The following is an 18,219-nucleotide window of genomic DNA, read 5'->3' as shown; positions in this document are numbered from 1 at the left end:
ATGAGAGGAGATGCGTTTGGAAACCAGGTTCTGTGTAACAGTAGGTGAGGCCACCCTTAATAGATCAGGCCCATGTTACGTTGGCAGTCTGTGCTGTCACCAGCAGCGGGGGTGCATGCTTGTGTCTGTGTGCTGTGCTTGGAGCAGTGCTGAACAGCACTGAGGGGTGGGTGCATAGACATGGTGAGTGGCGATGGAGGCATGTGGCTAGCCCCCATGGGTGAGCGTTCTGGATAGCTTCACCCAGCCTGTGTGTCTTGTGTATCAAGTTAACAGCTCCTCTCTCAGTGGTGGATGCAGTTCTCTGAAACAACATCTTTTGTCTTCGTTTTATCTTCTTAAACAGTAATAAGTATTTGTTTGGGAAGCGTCTTATCTGGAGCATCTGCTTGGAAAGGTTTGAAAGAGCCCTGTCACGCTTCTCTTCCGACGCTGCTTTGAATTTCTGACTCCCCATCGCCTGGAGAATTCTGCCGAGCTAGAAAGAACATTGGGTCTCTGAAGTAATTTTCTCCTCTCCCATTTGCCAAATAGAGTTTCCCCATATTCTGAACAGAGCTGATGCTAACATGGCTGCCTCCAGCAGCTGCTTCACCTGTGGCATCACTTCCTCTTGCCAGCTTGTTTGTGTTCAGACCAGTTGCGGAATCATCAGTGATGCTGGCTGCACAGCTGTGGGAAGTGTTAATTAGGGGGGTTTCTCTGAGCACTAGGAGGTGCCCCAAATACTGCATTTGTGGGCATGGTCCAAGAACAGGGAAAAGGAGAACGTTCTCCGGAGTGGGTTAGGAGCCAGGAGTTCTGTACCTCACTCTGTGGCCCTGGTCTGTACTTTTTGTGGCACTCCCCAAGGAGATAGCAAATACTCTTTCAGAGAGGAGAAAGCCAAGGCACAGACATACTGCATGGAGTTGGTGCTGCAGTTAGAACCCAATTTTCCTAACTCCTACTTCCATGACTAATCCACCAATCTGCAAGGTCATTGTGCAAGCCTCTTAACTCTTCTGTGCCTTTACGTCCATATCTGTAAAACAGGGATAATAGTTACTGAACTCAGGGGAAGGTGGGGGTTTCAAGGTAGGTTAATGTCTCTTCAGAAGCAAAGTAGTGATGTATTATCTGCCCCTGGCATCTTGGAGGAGTAGAGAGCAGCACTGCATGGGAACAGCAGACATCCTTCCCAGTATCTTAGCCTGCCACAGATATCTGAGGACCCTGGCTTGATGGAAGGAGGTGAGGCTCTGAGAGAAAGATGTCAAAGTTAGTCTCTAAGGTGCCACAAGTCCTCATTTTCTTTAAGCCAATAATATACATTAAGGAGTCACTGAGCTGCTTTTGCATAAGCAAGTAATTGTCTTAAAAGAATGTAAATTCTTGGACAAATAGATTTAACTGGGGTTAAGGTTGTAAAAGAGTTTCATTCTGAAAATATGGCAGCAAGACACTCCATGTTTGTCTGTGTCTCATTAGCTCCCTATCAAATGTGCTCAATTTACAAGTGAAAATTGCATGCTTTTTCTGACTGCCAGCACTCCCCTGAGACCTGAGAGTCAAGCTGGGTTCTCTGTCTTGCACATAATTAGTAATAGGGATTCCACAGGCCAGATTCTGCCTTCAGTGACACCTGTGCAGCCCAGACACCAGAGGTGATTTTGTACAAGTATAACCGATTGGAATGTAGTGAACAACTCTCTTGATGCACAGGAGAGAACAGAATCCAGCTCCCTCCTGCTGAGCTGGCTCCACAGAGCTAACACACTGAAAACGTATGTACTGCTGAAGTCAGCAGATTTGACACTTGAAACCCAAGGGGAGCAAACTGTGCAATAAGGAATCACTCCTGTGTAGTCCCCTCTCAGAACAGAGCTTCACTTTGTAAGGGAAGGATCCTTAACAGAATGTTGTAAGACGCAAATTCCTGAAAATCAGGAAATTCAAAAACAAGATTCGACTTTCAAAAACAAATTGACCTGAGGTGCTTCAAACAATCTTAACTGCCCTTGCTGCTTCATAGTGTAGCTAAATGTAACTTTGAATTTTTCTGGCTGTCAGCTATTTCAGGGGTGATTTTCTGTCTGTCTGTCCAAGCACTGAATGGTGGTAAGGATTCCCCCTGGGTTTATTGATACATATTTAGTCCTAACTCCAGTTTCAGTGAGTAACTTGTCTGGAACTCTGCCCTAAGCTGTAGGAGCTCCCTACCCCTAAAGGCAGCACACTGCCATCACCAGCACGTCAGCGGGAGCCAGCGGCTGCAGAGAGGAGAGTGCTGACATTAGCCTTGAGCCGTGTGAGGGCAGAGTTTGCCGGGGGTCCCTGGCTGAGTCTGCTCTGGGAGGCACATGGGTGCAGAGGGTCTGCGATTACCAGGATCCGGTAGGAATAACGTACCAATGTCCCGAGCTATTCAGAAATAGTGACTGGGGGGATCAAAATGCCCAGGCAAGAAGTGGGGCTTTGGGAAGAAGGTAAAACAATGGCTCTCCAAGAGACCTAATGAACCTCCCCTCTCTGGACTGAGCTGGGGTGGGATCGCCAGCCCCTCCCTTCAAGAGCAGGTGCTCACAGTTCTCTCCTGTGCGTGGAGGAGCCCAGGAAGGGGCAGTGGGGTAACCCTCTGGAAGCCCATGCAGTCTTGTGGGGGAGTGATTCCAGTAACTGCCAGGAACCCAGGAAGTGGAGTGGGCCTGGAGAGTGGCAAGGGGATAAATTGCTGGAAGTCCAGGTAGTGGGGGGGGGTTACACCCCCACGTGCACCTCTTCCCCAGAACACTGTCACTAAGCCAACCCCAGGCTGGCGCAGCAGCCTCCGCATGTCCTCAGTCCCGGAGAGCAATGTGCAAGGCAGCAGGAGAGTGCAGCCTGGGATGCACAGGGAAGCAAAGGCAGCGTTTTTCAGGTTGGTGAGTCCTTGAGGCCATGTTTGCAAGCGGGGACCTGGAAGGTGCCAGTCACAAGTGGTTTTGCCCACGACAAGCTTCTGACTCCAGCTTCCCCCCTTCAAGCCCCACAGAATTCCGAGTGGTGAAAGACCCAGCGGTCTCCCCCCGCCACCCACCAGGGCTGGATCCCCACGCGAAGGTGGCTGGGGAAGCTAAAAGCAGGACTAAGAAGGGAAGTGGTTTGAGGGAGATGTTTGTCCTGAGTAGAACACAGCCAGCGCTGAGGGAGCAGTGTGGCAGCTGTAGCTGGCAGCCGAGCTGCTGTCCTGCTTGCTTTGGCTGACTTGAGAGACCTCTGGCTTTTCCTAGTAGCACTTGGATATGCTGGTACTCGGGAGACTTGACAGGGCATATTCAGAACATGCCGAGAATATCCCCCTCCATGCTAGGCGGACAGAGCAGAGCTGTTGAGCAGCCTCCCTGCTGAGAGATGGAGTGAATGTAGTCCATGCTGTAGCTGGGCAAGAGGGCCGTACTCTCCCCCAGTGTTGCTGTCAGGACCCTTGCTCTGTTTCGAGGCAGAAAGGCCGTTCTGCAGAACTGTCAGAGCCAGCCTGACGATGCAGAGGGACCCAGTCAGGCACTAGCCTCCAGCTCCAGTGAGGAAAGAAGGAGAGGAGAGCAGACGGTGTGTTTATCCAGGCTACTGGAAGGGGCCACGCGGGTAGAGATCTCACCAGCCCTGGAGGTTGTCAGTGCAATGGCAAGGGTTCTTCCCAGCCTCAGGACTGCAGGTGTCCGTGCCCAAGGCTGTCCCTGATTTCCCCTCCCAGGCAGCTGTATGGATATGAAAAGGCAGCATTTCCCAGGGAGAGGCTGGGACAGTTCTTTCTCCTGCTCAACAAACCTTTCTAACAGATGTTGCTGGGTGTGCTGACAGGTACCTGGCAAAGTTGTCCTCAGTGGGGAGTATTTCCGAGGAAGAGACCTGTGAGAAGCTGAAAGGGTTAATCCAGCGCCAAGTGCAGATGTGCAAGAGGAACTTGGAGGTGATGGACTCAGTGCGCCGGGGAGCCCAGCTGGCCATCGAGGAGTGCCAGTACCAATTCCGAAACCGTCGCTGGAACTGCTCCACACTGGACACCCTGCCGGTCTTTGGCAAGGTCGTGACACAAGGTGAGCGAACTGTCCAGAGGCATGTGCTCATCTGGGAAAGGGAGTGAACTTAACTGAGGCATGAGCTTCCAGGTGGGAGATAACGAGCATCGAGCTGGGGCTGTAGCAGTGTTGCAGACCGAGGCAGAGCTTTGGGGAAATGGCTGCATCTTGTAGACCCATGCAGCGTGTGCACACTAGCACTCCAGTGTGGAGTCTGGTTTATTTGGCAGCGTCAGAGCTACCATGTGGTGGAGGGCAGGAGATGGCCTGATGCTATCCTTTCGCTTCAGCCATAAATGCCATCTTTCCCTGCCACGCACCTGTTTTATAGAATAGCAGTGTGTTACTCTCCCAAAAGACAGGCACATGACTGAGAACAGCTTTGTTTTGCTGGGTGTTGGCAGCGAGCAGTTGGGGGTTGGATACAGCAAGTAGCCATCACTGGGGACTACCAAGGCGTGCAGCCATGGGATTCTGGCACAGTCCCTGTTTGCGGCTCCGGGACTGGCTCAGCTGGCTGCGGAGAGCCACGGGAAGCTGGCAAGGATGTAGAGAGAGTGGCAGTAATGCACATGGTACCTCCTGGTCCTGGGACTCCCATACATGCTGTATCGGAGGGTTCGTTGGGGCTGCTTTTAAGCTTGCCCAGTTCCTTAGCTGCTGTCTGCATTTCCGTGGTGGACCCAATTTCCTTGCTCATGCTGCAGAGCCCTGCCTTGTATGTACTGGGCACAGTGGCGTAGGCTGGGCATGGGCTCTCGGCCTGAACTCTGTATTGCAGGGTGTGTTGAGTTGGAACTAGCCCTATAAAGCTACTTGAGTAGCTCTGCAGCTTCATTTGCCTCACCAAGAAGCTTCCCCTTGCAAGGGTTCAGCAGCAGCAGCAGCAGCAGGATGCTTTATTTATTTGGTCTCTTCTCTGGTCAGTGAACAAGCCGTAAGCTAGGGCTGGAGCGTTTTTGTTACTCCTGAGTGAAGCAGACTGTGGGTGAGACCTTGGGATGATGCCCTCTGCTGCCCAAAATCAGTAAAACACTCCTCGCTCTCTTCAGCGTAGCATACTGCTATGCCAGCTCTGGTTCTCCTCCTTCCAGCTGCAGTGTCTCCTGTTCTTATAGAGACTCCAGCACCATTCATCTTCACGCAGTGATCTCTGGCGTGGACCAGCCCCGCCTCCTACATGCTAACCGTCTGCGAGCGTTGTGTTAACTTCATGACAACGCTGCGACCAAACAGAGCGAGCCCTGTTCATGTTGTAAAGCAAGGAGGGGGGCAGGATGTAATAGCTGGGGGCAAGTGGGGCAGAGCTCGGTGTCAGGACTCCGATGTATTTGTAGAGCTGAGGAGCACTAGAATAGTGTGGAGGCGCGTCAGTATTGAGGTGCATTGGCAGAGCTGCAGGGTGGCCAGGACCATAAGCGCAGACTTTTATTTCCCCTGCAGGTGCTCCATCCCCATTCCGCCCCCACTCTGCCCCTTCCCCCAAGGTCCCGCTTTCACTCCACCTCTTTCCAATCCTTTCTCCATCCCCTCACCAGGCGCCCTGCCCTTGATCCGCCCCCTCCTCCATGACACCACCTTCGCTCCACCTCTTCCCATCCCCTCCCTGAGGCCCCTGCCTGCTCGCTTCTCTCCACCCTCCCCCAAGCCCCTCCCCAAGCTGCCAAACAGTTGTTTGGCAGCACTCCCAATTATCTGTGGCTGATGGGTGTTGAGCACCCATTCATTTTTTTTTCCATGGGTGCTCAAGCCCCAGACACCCACAGGGTCGGCGCCTCTGACCGGGATTAGAACAGCAGGAGGGTACAGGGCAGAGCAGATGCGCTTTGGCAGAGCTCGGGAGGAGTGGTGAGTTTTCTCCATGGCTGGCTGCATGAGGCCTGTTTCCAGAGCCGAGTTGTTCTTTCCTGAAGGCAGCACTAGTTTCTATGGCAGAGGGAGCTGCAGTGACTTCCCCCTTGTTCAGATCTCCCTCTCTCCTGGCAAACTAGTGACCAGAGGCATCTCCACTCTGACCCCCTTTCCTCTGTCTAATTGCTCTGTGGGTTAGATTAGCTCCTGGGTGTCCCGACTCCTGCTGTTCCCTCTTCTCTGAAGCTCTGGGCACTCTCTGCTCTGACATACCAGGACCTGCAGGCCCCAGCCTCCCCCAGTCCAGCCTCAGCTCCTTATTTAACTTTCCTTCCCTCAGCATGGGGGTGAAGATTTGTGCTTGTGAAGGTTCAGGACTGGAAATACCAGAAATACCAGAAACTGAAGTCGTCTCTTTTTAGGCAGCCACAGCACAAACCGACCAACATGATCCTACTATTAACCTCGATTAACTTGGAGGTGATTCAGTCCCACGCTGGCTGGGTCCTCACCAGCCACTGCCGCCCAGGCCAGATTACAGCCTTGGCCACCAGAGTCTGAGTTGCGACCACCAAAGTTGCTCCCCTTTGTCTGACCAGTCAGTTGTGAGCAAGGGCCCGAGAGGTGAAGGGCAGATCTCTATTCACAATGGTATTCTCCAGCCGCCATTGAAGTGACCCTGGGGCCTTTTGCCCTGAGCTTCCAAGTAGCACAGCCTGGACTTTAAATGCTGATCCCTTCAGTCAGCACATGTTCTGAGACAGAAGGGCCTGTTATGTCCCAGCTGCCTTGGCTTCAGAGCATGGCAGGAGCCAGGGAATTGGGTGTTGCATGATTTAATTGATGACCACTAAACCCACAATCCTCACACACATGCAGAGAGATGCTATCCGTGAGAGAGAGAGAGAGACACAGACCTGGGCACACCCCTTATATGCACCTTTGCAAAGCTCCCTCTTCTTTTGCAGCTTTGCTGTAGCTCTGCTTTCACACAGGCCAGTCTTTGCTGGCACAGCCAGCTGGCCAGCCGAAACCTGGCCATGTGTCCTGCATGTTTGCTCTCTCCCCCATAGAGGTTTGAAGTTCTCAAACAACTGCTTCCTCTGAGGAAGTGAGCTGTAGCTCACGAAAGCTTATGCTCTAATAAATTGGTTAGTCTCTAAGGTGCCACAAGTACTCCTTTTCTTTTTGCGAATACAGACTAACACGGCTGTTACTCTGAAACCTGCTTCCTCAATGTGAAGTAACCACTCTGGTAACCGTAAAAAGCAGCATGAAAGGGGCTCTGTCTCCAGCTGACGGAGGGATAGGGTTCTGAGAGTGGGGCAGGGTTCTAGAGCAGAGCAATGTGAGAAGGATTTTGTAGGTGGGTTGTGGGGATGGGGTGTGCAGGCTATTCTACTTAGAGCTGTTAAGGCAGAGGGAAGCTTCTTAGGCTCCAGGGGCAGCTCGATGTGGGATTCAGTCTGGAAGGAAATGGTTTGGGTGTGAGGGCTCTAGGTGAGGATGGAGGTTGGATTCTGGTTGAGATGCAGTCAGTGCAGGGGTGGGTGGAGGGTAGGCAGTGGTGGGCCTGATGTTCTAGGCCTGTCTGGGGGCTTGGCTAGACCTTGCAAAGCTAGAGCATCCTCAGGGTTGATCTGACTTGCCCATGGGCTTGCATATGTCATGTTAACTGGACCATAGCAGTGCTTCAAAAAGCCCTTGGCTGGGATGATTTAGTTGGTGTTGGTCCTGCTTTGAGCAGGGATTTGGACTAGATGACCTCCTGAGATCTCTTCCAACCCTAATCTTCTATGATTCAACTCAGCTCCCAGAACTTCCTTTACAGCATGGGCTGGAAGGGGATTTTACCAGAGCTATTCTGGCAAGGAGCCCCATTATGGCACTTTTTCATTCTATAGGGGAAGAGATCCACTGCCTGATTATTATTTATTTGTACTGTCATAGCAGCTAAGTGTCTCAATCATGGACCAAGACTCCTTGTGCTAGACACTGTATGAAGGCCCCTTTTGCACTGCTCCTTAGTTCAGTGGAGAACTGGGCCCTGGAGGTTCTGTGAGACTGTTTAGGGTGTGAGTCTGCTTGGGGCTGCTCTCGAAGGGCTGTTGGGGACAGGTTGGTGGGCTTGTTCTGTTTGATCTCCTCTGGGAGACTGGGTACAAAGGGCTGGGGAGAGTTTTCACCATTTTAATGGTATTCCCCTTCGCTTTGATTCTCACAGTCAACTTAAGCTGGTTTAATTGTTTGCGTCAACTGCCTGGGCCCCAAACAACAGGTTCCAAATTATTAGTAATAAAAATTAGTTGTAGTATGAAGTTGAATTTATTGGGACTGCATCAGGGTCTCCAGCTATAGGGTTTTCTGTGCAGGGCTTTGGCTGCAGGCATCTGTGAGCAGGAATGATCTGTGCTGGGTTGCTGTGTGAGGGGCTCTGGGGGGGTTCTCTGCCCTAGACTTGGGGTGAGAGGGGAGAGGTCTGCATACAACGGCTGGGGGGGGGCGGGGGACTCAGGATCCATGGCTCTCAGTGCTCGGTTCTGCATGGTGTATGTATTGGGTATGTGCAGAGATTTCTGCCCATAGGTTCAGGGTATAGGCATGCAACATATATGGCCTTGTGTGACAGGGGACCTGTAGGTAGGTTCTAGGTACAAGTATTCTGGATGGGGCATGTGATGATAGGAGGTTCTGAGTGCCAGGCTTTTGGATTGGGAGGAGCTGATTGCCAGGACCTCTGTCTGGTAGGTAGCATGCAGGGCTCCTCTGTGCCACACAACTGCATGTGGCAGGGGAGGGTCTGGATCAGGCAGTGGCGTCAGTCTGACAGAGACATGCATGAGTGTGTGGGCATGGACATCTCTGATTGGAAGGGGAGCTGCCCTCTACTGTGCGTGTGAATTTGCAAACGATTCCCCACTGCAACTTTTGTCATTCCAGGGACACGGGAAGCAGCTTTTGTGTATGCTATCTCCTCCGCGGGGGTGGCCTTCGCAGTGACGCGAGCCTGCAGCAGTGGAGAGCTGGAGAAGTGTGGCTGTGATCGGACTGTGCATGGTGTCAGTCCTCAGGGTAAGTCCTTACAGGAGTACGATATGGGCAAGTAAGAGTGGAGGTGCCAGTCGGTCACTAGAGGCCTTCTCTAGGCTAAGCACAGGATTGCACAAGATCCACTGGGCCCTTGCCCGCCAGCTAGAGAAGAGAGAGGAAGAATAAGGACAAAGGAACAAAAAGGATCCCTGCCCCAATCACTCCATGCATGTCCCTTTCGGAGGGGATGGGTGGGCAGGTCACCCATTTGTCTGGCTGTTCGGGCACACAAAGGCTCCTAGGCAGCTTCCACATTTTTTAAATGACCTTGGATGGTTTTCTCTTGAGAGGGTCGTCGCCCCACGGCCCAGTGCTCCAGGTGTGCCTGGGTAAAGCACTCCTGCTGCATTGCCTGAGTGTGTGCCTACCACATTGCCAGTTGTTCGCTCTGTCTGGGTACAGAATGGTGCCCCCTGGGAGAATCCCTGCATACTGCTGAACACACTCCCAAGCCCTGCAGGTGCCTTTAGTCTGAGTGACTCCTCTGCCCTGCAGGGCAATCACAGTACATATGCTCTCCGCTGTGCTAGTGTTCTGTGTGAGTCTACACGGAGTGCTCACCGCACAGCCATCAGAGTCCAGGGACCAGTGGGACTTAGGGGAAGGTACAGCCCAGCAGGCAGCATGGCAGGCCAGCCGCACAGGAGATAAAAATCCGATATTAGCTTCATGCCGCAGGTTACGGCTTCACAGTTCACCTCTGAGAAATATTTTTCCTATGTTTCCAAAGAGCTCCAGCAATTTTGGGGTGTGTGTTGCTTATTTCCTTTCTCTAGAAGGTCCTAGATGGCAGAGTCCTAGTTCTGGAGCTGCTCTTTGCCATAGCAGCTCTGGCACATGAAGTCCTTTCACTAGACACTGGAGGCAGCTGTCCAGTGTGAACTCAAAGGAAACAGACCTTTGCAGGGAGAAACAGGAAGTGGCCAGCTCCTCTGTAGCTAGACTGTGGGGATTGGAGAGGGAGAGGACAGGCCAAAGAGCCAACTGATTGTCCTGTCCTCCAGCTCTGCCTCACCCTCATTTCTGCTGCAAATCACTCTTACCAATCCCTGCTGTGCTTTAGGCTTCCAGTGGTCTGGCTGTTCTGATAACATCGCCTACGGAGTGGCCTTCTCACAGTCGTTCGTTGATGTCCGGGAGAGAAGCAAAGGCGCCTCCTCCAGCAGGGCGCTCATGAATCTCCATAATAATGAGGCTGGAAGGAAGGTAATAGCTCTTCAGAACACCAGGGCAGCTGCCAGACTTGAGCCGGTGGCCAGTGCCCAAGCTCCATTCCCCTTCATCTGATAGTATGATAGATAATGGCTCCAGCACTTCATTGCTCACTGTCATGTCTCTTCACCTCAAGCAGGCACCTCCATTCACTGTTGCGCTAGGTCACACTTACATCACACTTCCTGGTCTTACTGCCATACTGCCTGGTCTGCAGGCAGCTGATAGCTCTCTTCTTTGTGTGCTCTTTCAGGCTATCCTGAACAACATGCGGGTAGAGTGCAAATGCCATGGTGTGTCAGGCTCGTGCGAGGTGAAGACCTGTTGGAAAGCCATGCCTCCCTTCCGCAAAGTGGGCAACATGTTAAAGGAGAAATTTGATGGGGCCACAGAAGTTGAGCAGAGAAAGATCGGCTCCACCAAAGTCCTGGTGCCAAAAAACTCCCAGTTCAAACCACACACAGATGAGGACCTGGTCTACCTGGACTCCAGCCCTGACTTCTGTGACCATGACCTAAAGAATGGGGTCCTGGGGACCAGCGGCCGGCAGTGCAACAAGACTTCCAAAGCTATCGATGGCTGTGAGCTTATGTGCTGCGGGAGGGGCTTTCACACGGACGAAGTGGAGGTGGTGGAAAGGTGCAGTTGCAAGTTCCACTGGTGCTGCTTTGTCAAGTGTAAACAGTGCCACCGAGTGGCAGAAATGCACACGTGCCGGTGATGCCGGGATGGGCGCTCCCATCAGTCCCCTCTGGAGCTGACCCTTCCTCTCCCCTGCTGGTTGCACCGGGACTGGAGGAGGGGATCCAGACACCTCAAGGAGAGGGTTGTGTAAAGAGACACCGAGTGCAGGAGAAAGATATTTAAAGGTCCAAAAGTGATGGTTGTATTTTCGCTTGCTTTATTTATTGCCGAAGCCAGAACCCTCCTGAACTGCATGTGCTGGAAGGGTCGCACATGCGCTCGATGCTGCTGCTGGGCTGGGGCCAGGCAAGGGACCTTTGTGGTGCTTGCCCCCAAGTACCTGCCTCCGTCAGACGAACTCCCACTGACTGACCAAAGGAGCGTTTCGGTCCGCGTAGATTTTAAACTGAAACGAAACTTAGCGTTAGGCACTTTTATATTGGTCTTTTATATTACAGCTACTTCAGCCTAAAAACAAACCGCAGGCCTGGCCTGAGGCTCCTGGAGTCTTTGTTCTCATATTGGCTTGTTCTGTACCACATGCCAGTAGAAGAGAGAGGACAGAGCCAGCGGAGCATCCCAAGCTGCCCTGGGTGTTGTGCTAGAACCAGGAACTCTGCTGCTGAGCTGCTGGGACCAGTGGATTCCGCAGATCAGAGATCTTTGTGCAGAAGTTAAAATGTGGGGAAGGACAAAACTAGTGGTATGGTTCCTGTTGGTGTTTCTTCCTGTTGTTCTGTGGTAGGGTTCTCCCTTTGGGTCTAAGCCACTGGAAGGGGTGAGGGGTGCTGTCCACCACAGAAGCAGGAGTCTGGAGAACAGAGACCCAACTGCACAGAAACTACTTCATCTACGGTGGAATCTGCTTCACCAACAGCCCCCCTGGTGCCAATATCCAGTCTTGCTGTTCAGCTCACGGCCTGTCATCTCTTCCCATTCCCAGCTGATGCCTGTTGTGGTAGCAGCCTCTTACTTAGAAATAAAAGAAAAAATAATCGTGCTGATGAGTAAGTCCATGAGTGCTTCCCAGGTCCCCCCACCCTCCCCATAGCCTTCACCCACAGCAAAGCCCTGAGCCCGACCTCTCCAACACTATTGCAAGCTTCAGTCCAAGCCTTGCATGTTTCCTGCCACCACTCCCCCACCCAGTCCACTGCAATCGTGGTGCCTTCTGGGCTCCTGACCTCAGATGTAAGAGCTCCTCTGGCTGCCAGGCCAACCCACGGCCTCCACCCCACATGTACCTGGGGCTGCCTAGAGTAATGGTCCCTTTCATCTTACAGCCTTTGCCTCACTATGGGCTCCTGCCCAGCCTGCTAACCACCCTGGGCTCCTCTCTCCACATCCCTTCCCAACAAAGCTCAGTCCTGAGCCCAGCCACATCCACCCCTCTCCACGCTCTGCTCCTCCTCCACAGCCTTGAAACCACAGAGGGCTCCTAGCACCACCCCCACCCATTACCCCACAGAGATCAGGCCTGACCCCAGCAGGTCCGGCCCCTCCCCCCAACCTTTGCCACGGGGCCCTGGCCTGACCCCAGTTGGCCTCCCCTCTGCTGTTCCTTCCAGGGCAGTTTCCCCCACACCCCTGAGATCCGCGCCCCCCCTCCCCCCAGACATCTGATCCTGAAGCCCATGTGTATCTCCTGGGGTCCCTAGGCACTGCAGCACAGAAACTGCAGCCTGGACTAATTGTCTGCAAAGCGACCTTGATGCCTCCCAGGTTCTGGGTGCTGCAGGAGCAGCCAGGACCCAGCTAGGCTGGGGCAGCTCCAGGGCTGCTGTGCTGCCAGCCTAGCTGGAGGCAGGCTGCTGCTGCTACACTCTCATACCCTCAGTAAACACTGAGGGCCATGCTGGGGGAAGGATATGGCCCAGCTATGCTGGGGCTATTCTCTGGGGGCTGTTTCTATCCCTTTCCAACATCAGAGCAGCATAATGGAGTCTTATAGGGGTCAGAATCTGCCCCAGCCTTTTAACAAAGGAAGTCACTTGATTTCTTCAGTTTTTCCAATTGCTGCATCTGAATCAGCCCCGGTCCCAGTGTGCAGGGTCCCAGAGACCTGGCCTCCTCCTTCACTTTCCACGTCTCTGCTCCCCGAGGGGCCCATTCTCCCTGGCCTCTCTGATGAGGACTCTGTGGAAAGAGGAATCTGGATGTGGCCAGAACCATATCCATTCTCAGCCTTTGGCTCGTAGGAGGGTGGAGTGAGTTCCAAGGAGGGGGAAACATTGCTGGAGTACTACATGCATATTGGCCTTTGCTTACTGCTGTTGTCCAGCCCTAAACACAGGCGCTGCAGAGGGGATGAGGGGCACTGGGCTATCCTTACTGGCAACCATTTGCTTTATAAACATAATGAAATGAACACTCTGAACACACCAGGAGGCTCAGTTTTTCTTAAGGCAGAGACCTAAATGCTGCTCCTCCCCCCAGCCTTCACCTTGCAGCCACGCTGGCTAATGCACTGTTCAGCTACGTGCTCTCTCCTTCCGCCCAAGACTAGGGTAGTACAGAGCCCTTGCTGCTGCTCGACAGTGTGAAATATTTGGAGAATTAATAAGCTGTGGGGCACTGAGGGGAGGTGGCACATGAAACAATTTCCTTCTGCATATCACTAGGTGAGAGGGAGACAGTGGAAAACGCAGATTAATCCCCAAAATCACGCCTCCAGGTGAGGGAGAAATCTGCTGTTGGTAGAGACCAAAGCAGGACTCTGACACTTGCTAACAGTTCCTCTCCTGCTAGCTGAATGGAAAACTCTGTGTGCTGATGGTGCCAACCCTCCATCTCAATGGAGTGTGGCCAGACAGACTGCCGTTCCCGATCCAGAAAAGCCCAGACTCTTCTGCTTGCCCTTGATCCAGTCTCTTTAAGACAGAGACAGAGGGTTAAGAGCTGAATCCATGCAGACCTTAGGCCTATATTTTCCCCTCTTCTTCCCCTTAAACAAGAGAAGAGGGGAAGGTTAGAGGGACACGCAGACATACATGAAATCCTGTCTGTGCTATGGCAGTGATGGGATGGGGGAGCGGCTGTGGTCGTTGGAAGGACTCCAGACACGGTCCGGCTGGAACTTTTCTGACAACTGACTCGGCGCAGCAGCAGATGCTCCTCCAGAGGCTGAACTGTGTGCCCAGAATGGGCCCCTGCTCACTCTGCACGCTACACTTCCGCTTTCTGTGCAGTATGGGACAAGAAAGGATCCCGTGGAGTGAAGCCGCGCAGTGGCGCAGAAGATCACTTCTCCCTTCAGCCAACTCCACTGTAACCTCTTGGTATGTCTTGTAATAGCAAATTGCTTCAGTGCTGTGCGGAAGGGCTAAGCAGCAGACTGCAGCTCCACTGCCACCTCCTCTCCAGTAAGTGCAGGCCTCCTAAAGGCAAAGAGGAAACTTCACCTGGTGGACTCAAGCCCCTTCTAACCTGGAATGCACACCTCTTGCACCAGTTCATTCACTCTGATCTAAACAGGAGCAAACCTGCTCTGTCCTGCACTGTGGGAGTGATTTCTGTTCTGCACCACTTTCGTTTACATATGTTATGATATTAAATCACCTTTTGCAGGTATCTGGGTTTTAACTCCCATGTCAAGCTGCTGCCTCAATTCTCTGGGCTCCAGTGTGTTAAGACTGTGAGCTCTCAAGTGCCTTGAAGATTCTTTATACTATTTCCCAGCTAATGCAGTGGGGGCCGCTGACCTCAGGACGTTGGCCAAGTTTTCTGCTCGTTGTCCAGCTAGGCCGAGGGCCAAAGCTGAACAAGTCAATCCAGATCAGTGTGGAGATAATCTCTCTGCACAGGGTTTTTTCAAACTGCGATGAAAGCTGATCCCTGGAAATGTCACCCCCGATGTCCCCTGGCTCCGCAGCTCTCTGGCGCTTCTCACAATTGTACGTTTCATCACCAGCACAGCAAAGTTCCCTTTTTCTGATTTACTTTGTCTATTAAATTATGATTTTGTGCTAAATTAGCATAGGGTATTTTCCCCCCTAGTAACGGAGCTGCACTGTGCTATGTAAAACCAGTGCTCTCTGCAAACAGCCCTTCCTGGCTGTTCTGATATGCTAGGACTCCTGCATTTAGAAAGGGAAGAACTGGTGTGAGTGAGGTCTCAGTGCCTATCTCCTTGAAATGTCTGGGAAGAGGGGCCTTCAGCTGTCACTTGATGAGCATCACCTGGGAGGCCGTGCCTGCGTCTTACCACATTCATATTCTGGAGGTCTGGGAGGATCCTGATTTTCAGGCAGTGGCGGTCTCCTCTTGGTACTCCCATCACAAATGTGCGGTCTGGGTCTCTCATCAGTGCTAACTTGGTTACTGTGATCCCAAGTACATTCACATCCTTCCTGTTGCCAGAGGCACCCCCACACACAAGTACTTTACAAAGGCAGGTGGGTATTATCCCTGCTTTCCAGGGGGAGAAACTGAGGCACAGGGAGACAGTGACTTACCCAGAGAGTCACTGCTGCACATGGGAACAGAACCCAGTTATCCTGACTGTTAATCTCCTGTGTTAACCACTAGACAGGCTGCCTGCTCAAGAGGGGCATGTAGCTTAAATCTTGGTAACTCTGCACCGTCATGTTGTCAAGAGTGTGGGGATAATGATCAGTTTAAAACAGTCCAACATCCTCAGCCTGCAGACAGGGGTCACAGCTGATGCTTTGCAGATTCTCTGCCCTACTCCCCACCCTTTGTGCTACACAGGCTGGCAAGGGAACCAGAAAAGAGATTCCCTGGGTGTGGAAGAGTCCCCAGCTGGGAGGACAGAGACTGTATTTAGCTCTGACATCATCTTGGGGTATGGAGGTGGGGTGAAGGTGGCTGGAGCTCTAGCCGTCTCCACCTGATGCAGTCTCTGGCTCCTCTTGTTTGTGCCGGGGCAGAGATCCAGGGGCCAGAGCTAGTTGCTCATTCTTGACTTCTCCTTTTCTCTTCCCCTGGGGTGCCCTGGAGGGCTGTTGGGGAGGGAAGCCATCCTGTGCTAGTGGCTTCCCTACACTCACCAGAGTTGGCCAAGCTCTGATCCGGCTCTCCCTGAAGCTCCTAGGGCCTGGCAGTGAAGCAGGCAAGGGAGCAGCCAGAGCTGTGCTCCTCCCTCCCCTGCGATGCAGATGGTGGTCGGGGGCAGTGCTGAGCAGTTGTAGCAGGGAAGGGGCAGCAGCTGTTCTGTGCACTCCTGGGCTGCAGGGGTGTTGTTTTGGAGGTGGCACCCCCAGTTTCTTCCTACATCAACAGGGCTGATTCCCAAGTGGCTCAGGGCTTTGCTGTCAGTTCAGAATCAAATGCATATAATCTCTTTAGCACGGTTGTCCCATGGGCCATGAGTTGGAACCCCCGGATTTGAAGTGAGCACTAAGGCCAGAATTTTCAAAAGGGCTCAGTACTTGCAATCGGGTCCAGATTTTTAAAGGCGCATTGAGTGCTGAGGGCTTGAAAATGCCTTCTTTCTGTGGGCCCCTGGCGTCTGACATCTCCCAGGGTAACAATCTTCCCAGCTCCCCCAAATCCTGAGATTTGGCAATTCCTGTGCTCAGGGGGATTTGAGGAGGCATGTTCCCATAAACCAGAGAACCGGCCCAAGGAGTTACTGCTCCCTGCAGACACCAGGCTACTTAACTCCTTCCCCTGCATGAGTATCTTTGGGCCTCTGTTCAGGAGACATTTGGCACGAAATCCTTGGCTATTTACCAAGGCATAGAACCAACCCTGAGGCCGAGCCCTAGGGCAGTCAGAAGCCATCATTACATGGGATCCTGACACATAGAGAACTAGCCCCAGAGCTGTGTTCTTGTTCTACCTCTCTTCATACAAATGCCTGAGCAACAACACAGCTGAATCCTCCAAAAACCATGGCATTTCTTGAACCTCAGGCATCTGGAAACAACCGGCTCTGTTATCTGCACACACATGCGGAGCAGCCTGTCAGGGCTCAGATTCTGGCTGTTCCCATGCTCAGCATCTCTGATTGACACTGCCAAATACATACATAACCCTGGAAAGGTGTCAACCCATGCTGCTCCAGGTCTCTGTGTGTCATGGAAATGTAGCTAGAAACCACTTCCCGTGTGTGTTCCCCCATGCCCTTGCCATCTGGCGCGGAAGCTGGGTTGCTGTAGGATATTGGATGCTGCTATCCCAAACTGTGTGGTACTCTATTATTTTTGAATTTTAGTGTCCTATTTTTATACTATATAATTGGCTGTAATGTTTCCATCACATAGTTTGACTCACATTTTGGTGGCATTCACTATAAAAATGATTACTTCTTGCATTCTGGCATCTGTGTGTGGTTTGGTTTTTTTAAGCGTGACCATTGTTGCAGAAATAGAACATCTAACAAATGCAGATTCTGCAGGAAATGGCCTGAGTCCCCTCCTCGTTCACATTGTTCCATGCAGCGTTATTTCTCCTCCTGGAGACTGGCTGACTTCTCTCTTCTCCTATAACCCCTCAGTCTGTCCCACTGGACTCTGTCCTTGCCCACTTCCTGCGCGCCTTCCCTGATTCTCCTCATTCCTACTTTCTCTTCCTCATCTGCTTCCTTTCTATCAGCCTTCAAACATGCCACTGCCAACTGCCTGAAATCTTCCCTTGACTCCTATCTAGCTGTGCCGCTTATATGGCCCCTATTACCAGAATGCCTGAGCACCTCCCCATCTTTATTCTATTTACCCTCCTAACACGCCCGTGAGATAGGTTCTTATCCCCATTGAGACTATGGGCTAGATCTTTAAAGGTAGTGAGGCATCTGAAGATGCTGATAGGCACCTAGAGGGATTTTCAAAAGCACTTAGGCACCAAGGCACTTTAAAATATCTTTAAAAATCTGGCCCTAGGGCCTTGCCCAAGGTCCCCTAGAGAGTCAGTGGCAGAATAGGTCTCTTGAGATCTAGGCAACCACCACCACACTCCATCTTCCTCCTCCTTCCTCTTGCTTTGCAGGCCATTGGTCGCCCACTGAGGCTGCTCTTGTCATGGCCAAGCCTCACTCTTCCTGGCCACATCTATTCCACATGACTTCCAAGTGGCTCATCCTCCTTGTGAATGCCATGCACAATTCTCCTCACGGCTGGCCACCATTCTCCTTTTTTGGAGAAACTAAATAAGCTTCTAATAATTAAATAAATGGTATTTTTTATTGTTTTATTGATTAGAAATTTAATTACTACTCAAATCCTGTCTTCAAACAAAATAAAGCAAATCCCCTTAGGTACTTGGAAAGAGCAAGCTCTGATTGTGCCACATAAGCAGCTCCATAACTTGTGCATGTTCCTTGCTCCCTTGTTGTAACCAATTCGATTATAAGTAAGGCTCTATGTGAATCGCAGGATGATTG

General features: G+C 52.1%; 1 protein-coding gene across 1 annotated transcript in view; it reads left to right on the top strand.

Annotated features, from left to right (window-relative positions):
* WNT4 (Wnt family member 4) overlaps window positions 1-11,877 on the top strand; it is a 28,029-nt gene extending 16,152 nt beyond the window's left edge. Inside the window, exons 2-5 of the mRNA XM_084651530.1 lie at window positions 3,823-4,058; window positions 8,832-8,963; window positions 10,045-10,187; window positions 10,447-11,877. Of these exons, the coding sequence (XP_084507656.1) occupies window positions 3,823-4,058; window positions 8,832-8,963; window positions 10,045-10,187; window positions 10,447-10,914 (979 nt within the window). The 3' untranslated portion in view covers window positions 10,915-11,877. The remainder of the gene's footprint in view (window positions 1-3,822; window positions 4,059-8,831; window positions 8,964-10,044; window positions 10,188-10,446) is intronic.
* The last annotated feature ends 6,342 nt before the right edge of the window (window positions 11,878-18,219 follow it).

Source organism: Lepidochelys olivacea (assembly GCF_965140295.1).
Source record: "Lepidochelys olivacea isolate rLepOli2 genome assembly, chromosome: 18".
Taxonomy (NCBI): domain Eukaryota; kingdom Metazoa; phylum Chordata; order Testudines; family Cheloniidae; genus Lepidochelys; species Lepidochelys olivacea.
The sequence above is the reverse complement of the archived record's forward strand: the minus strand, read 5'-3'. Positions and strand labels throughout refer to the sequence as shown.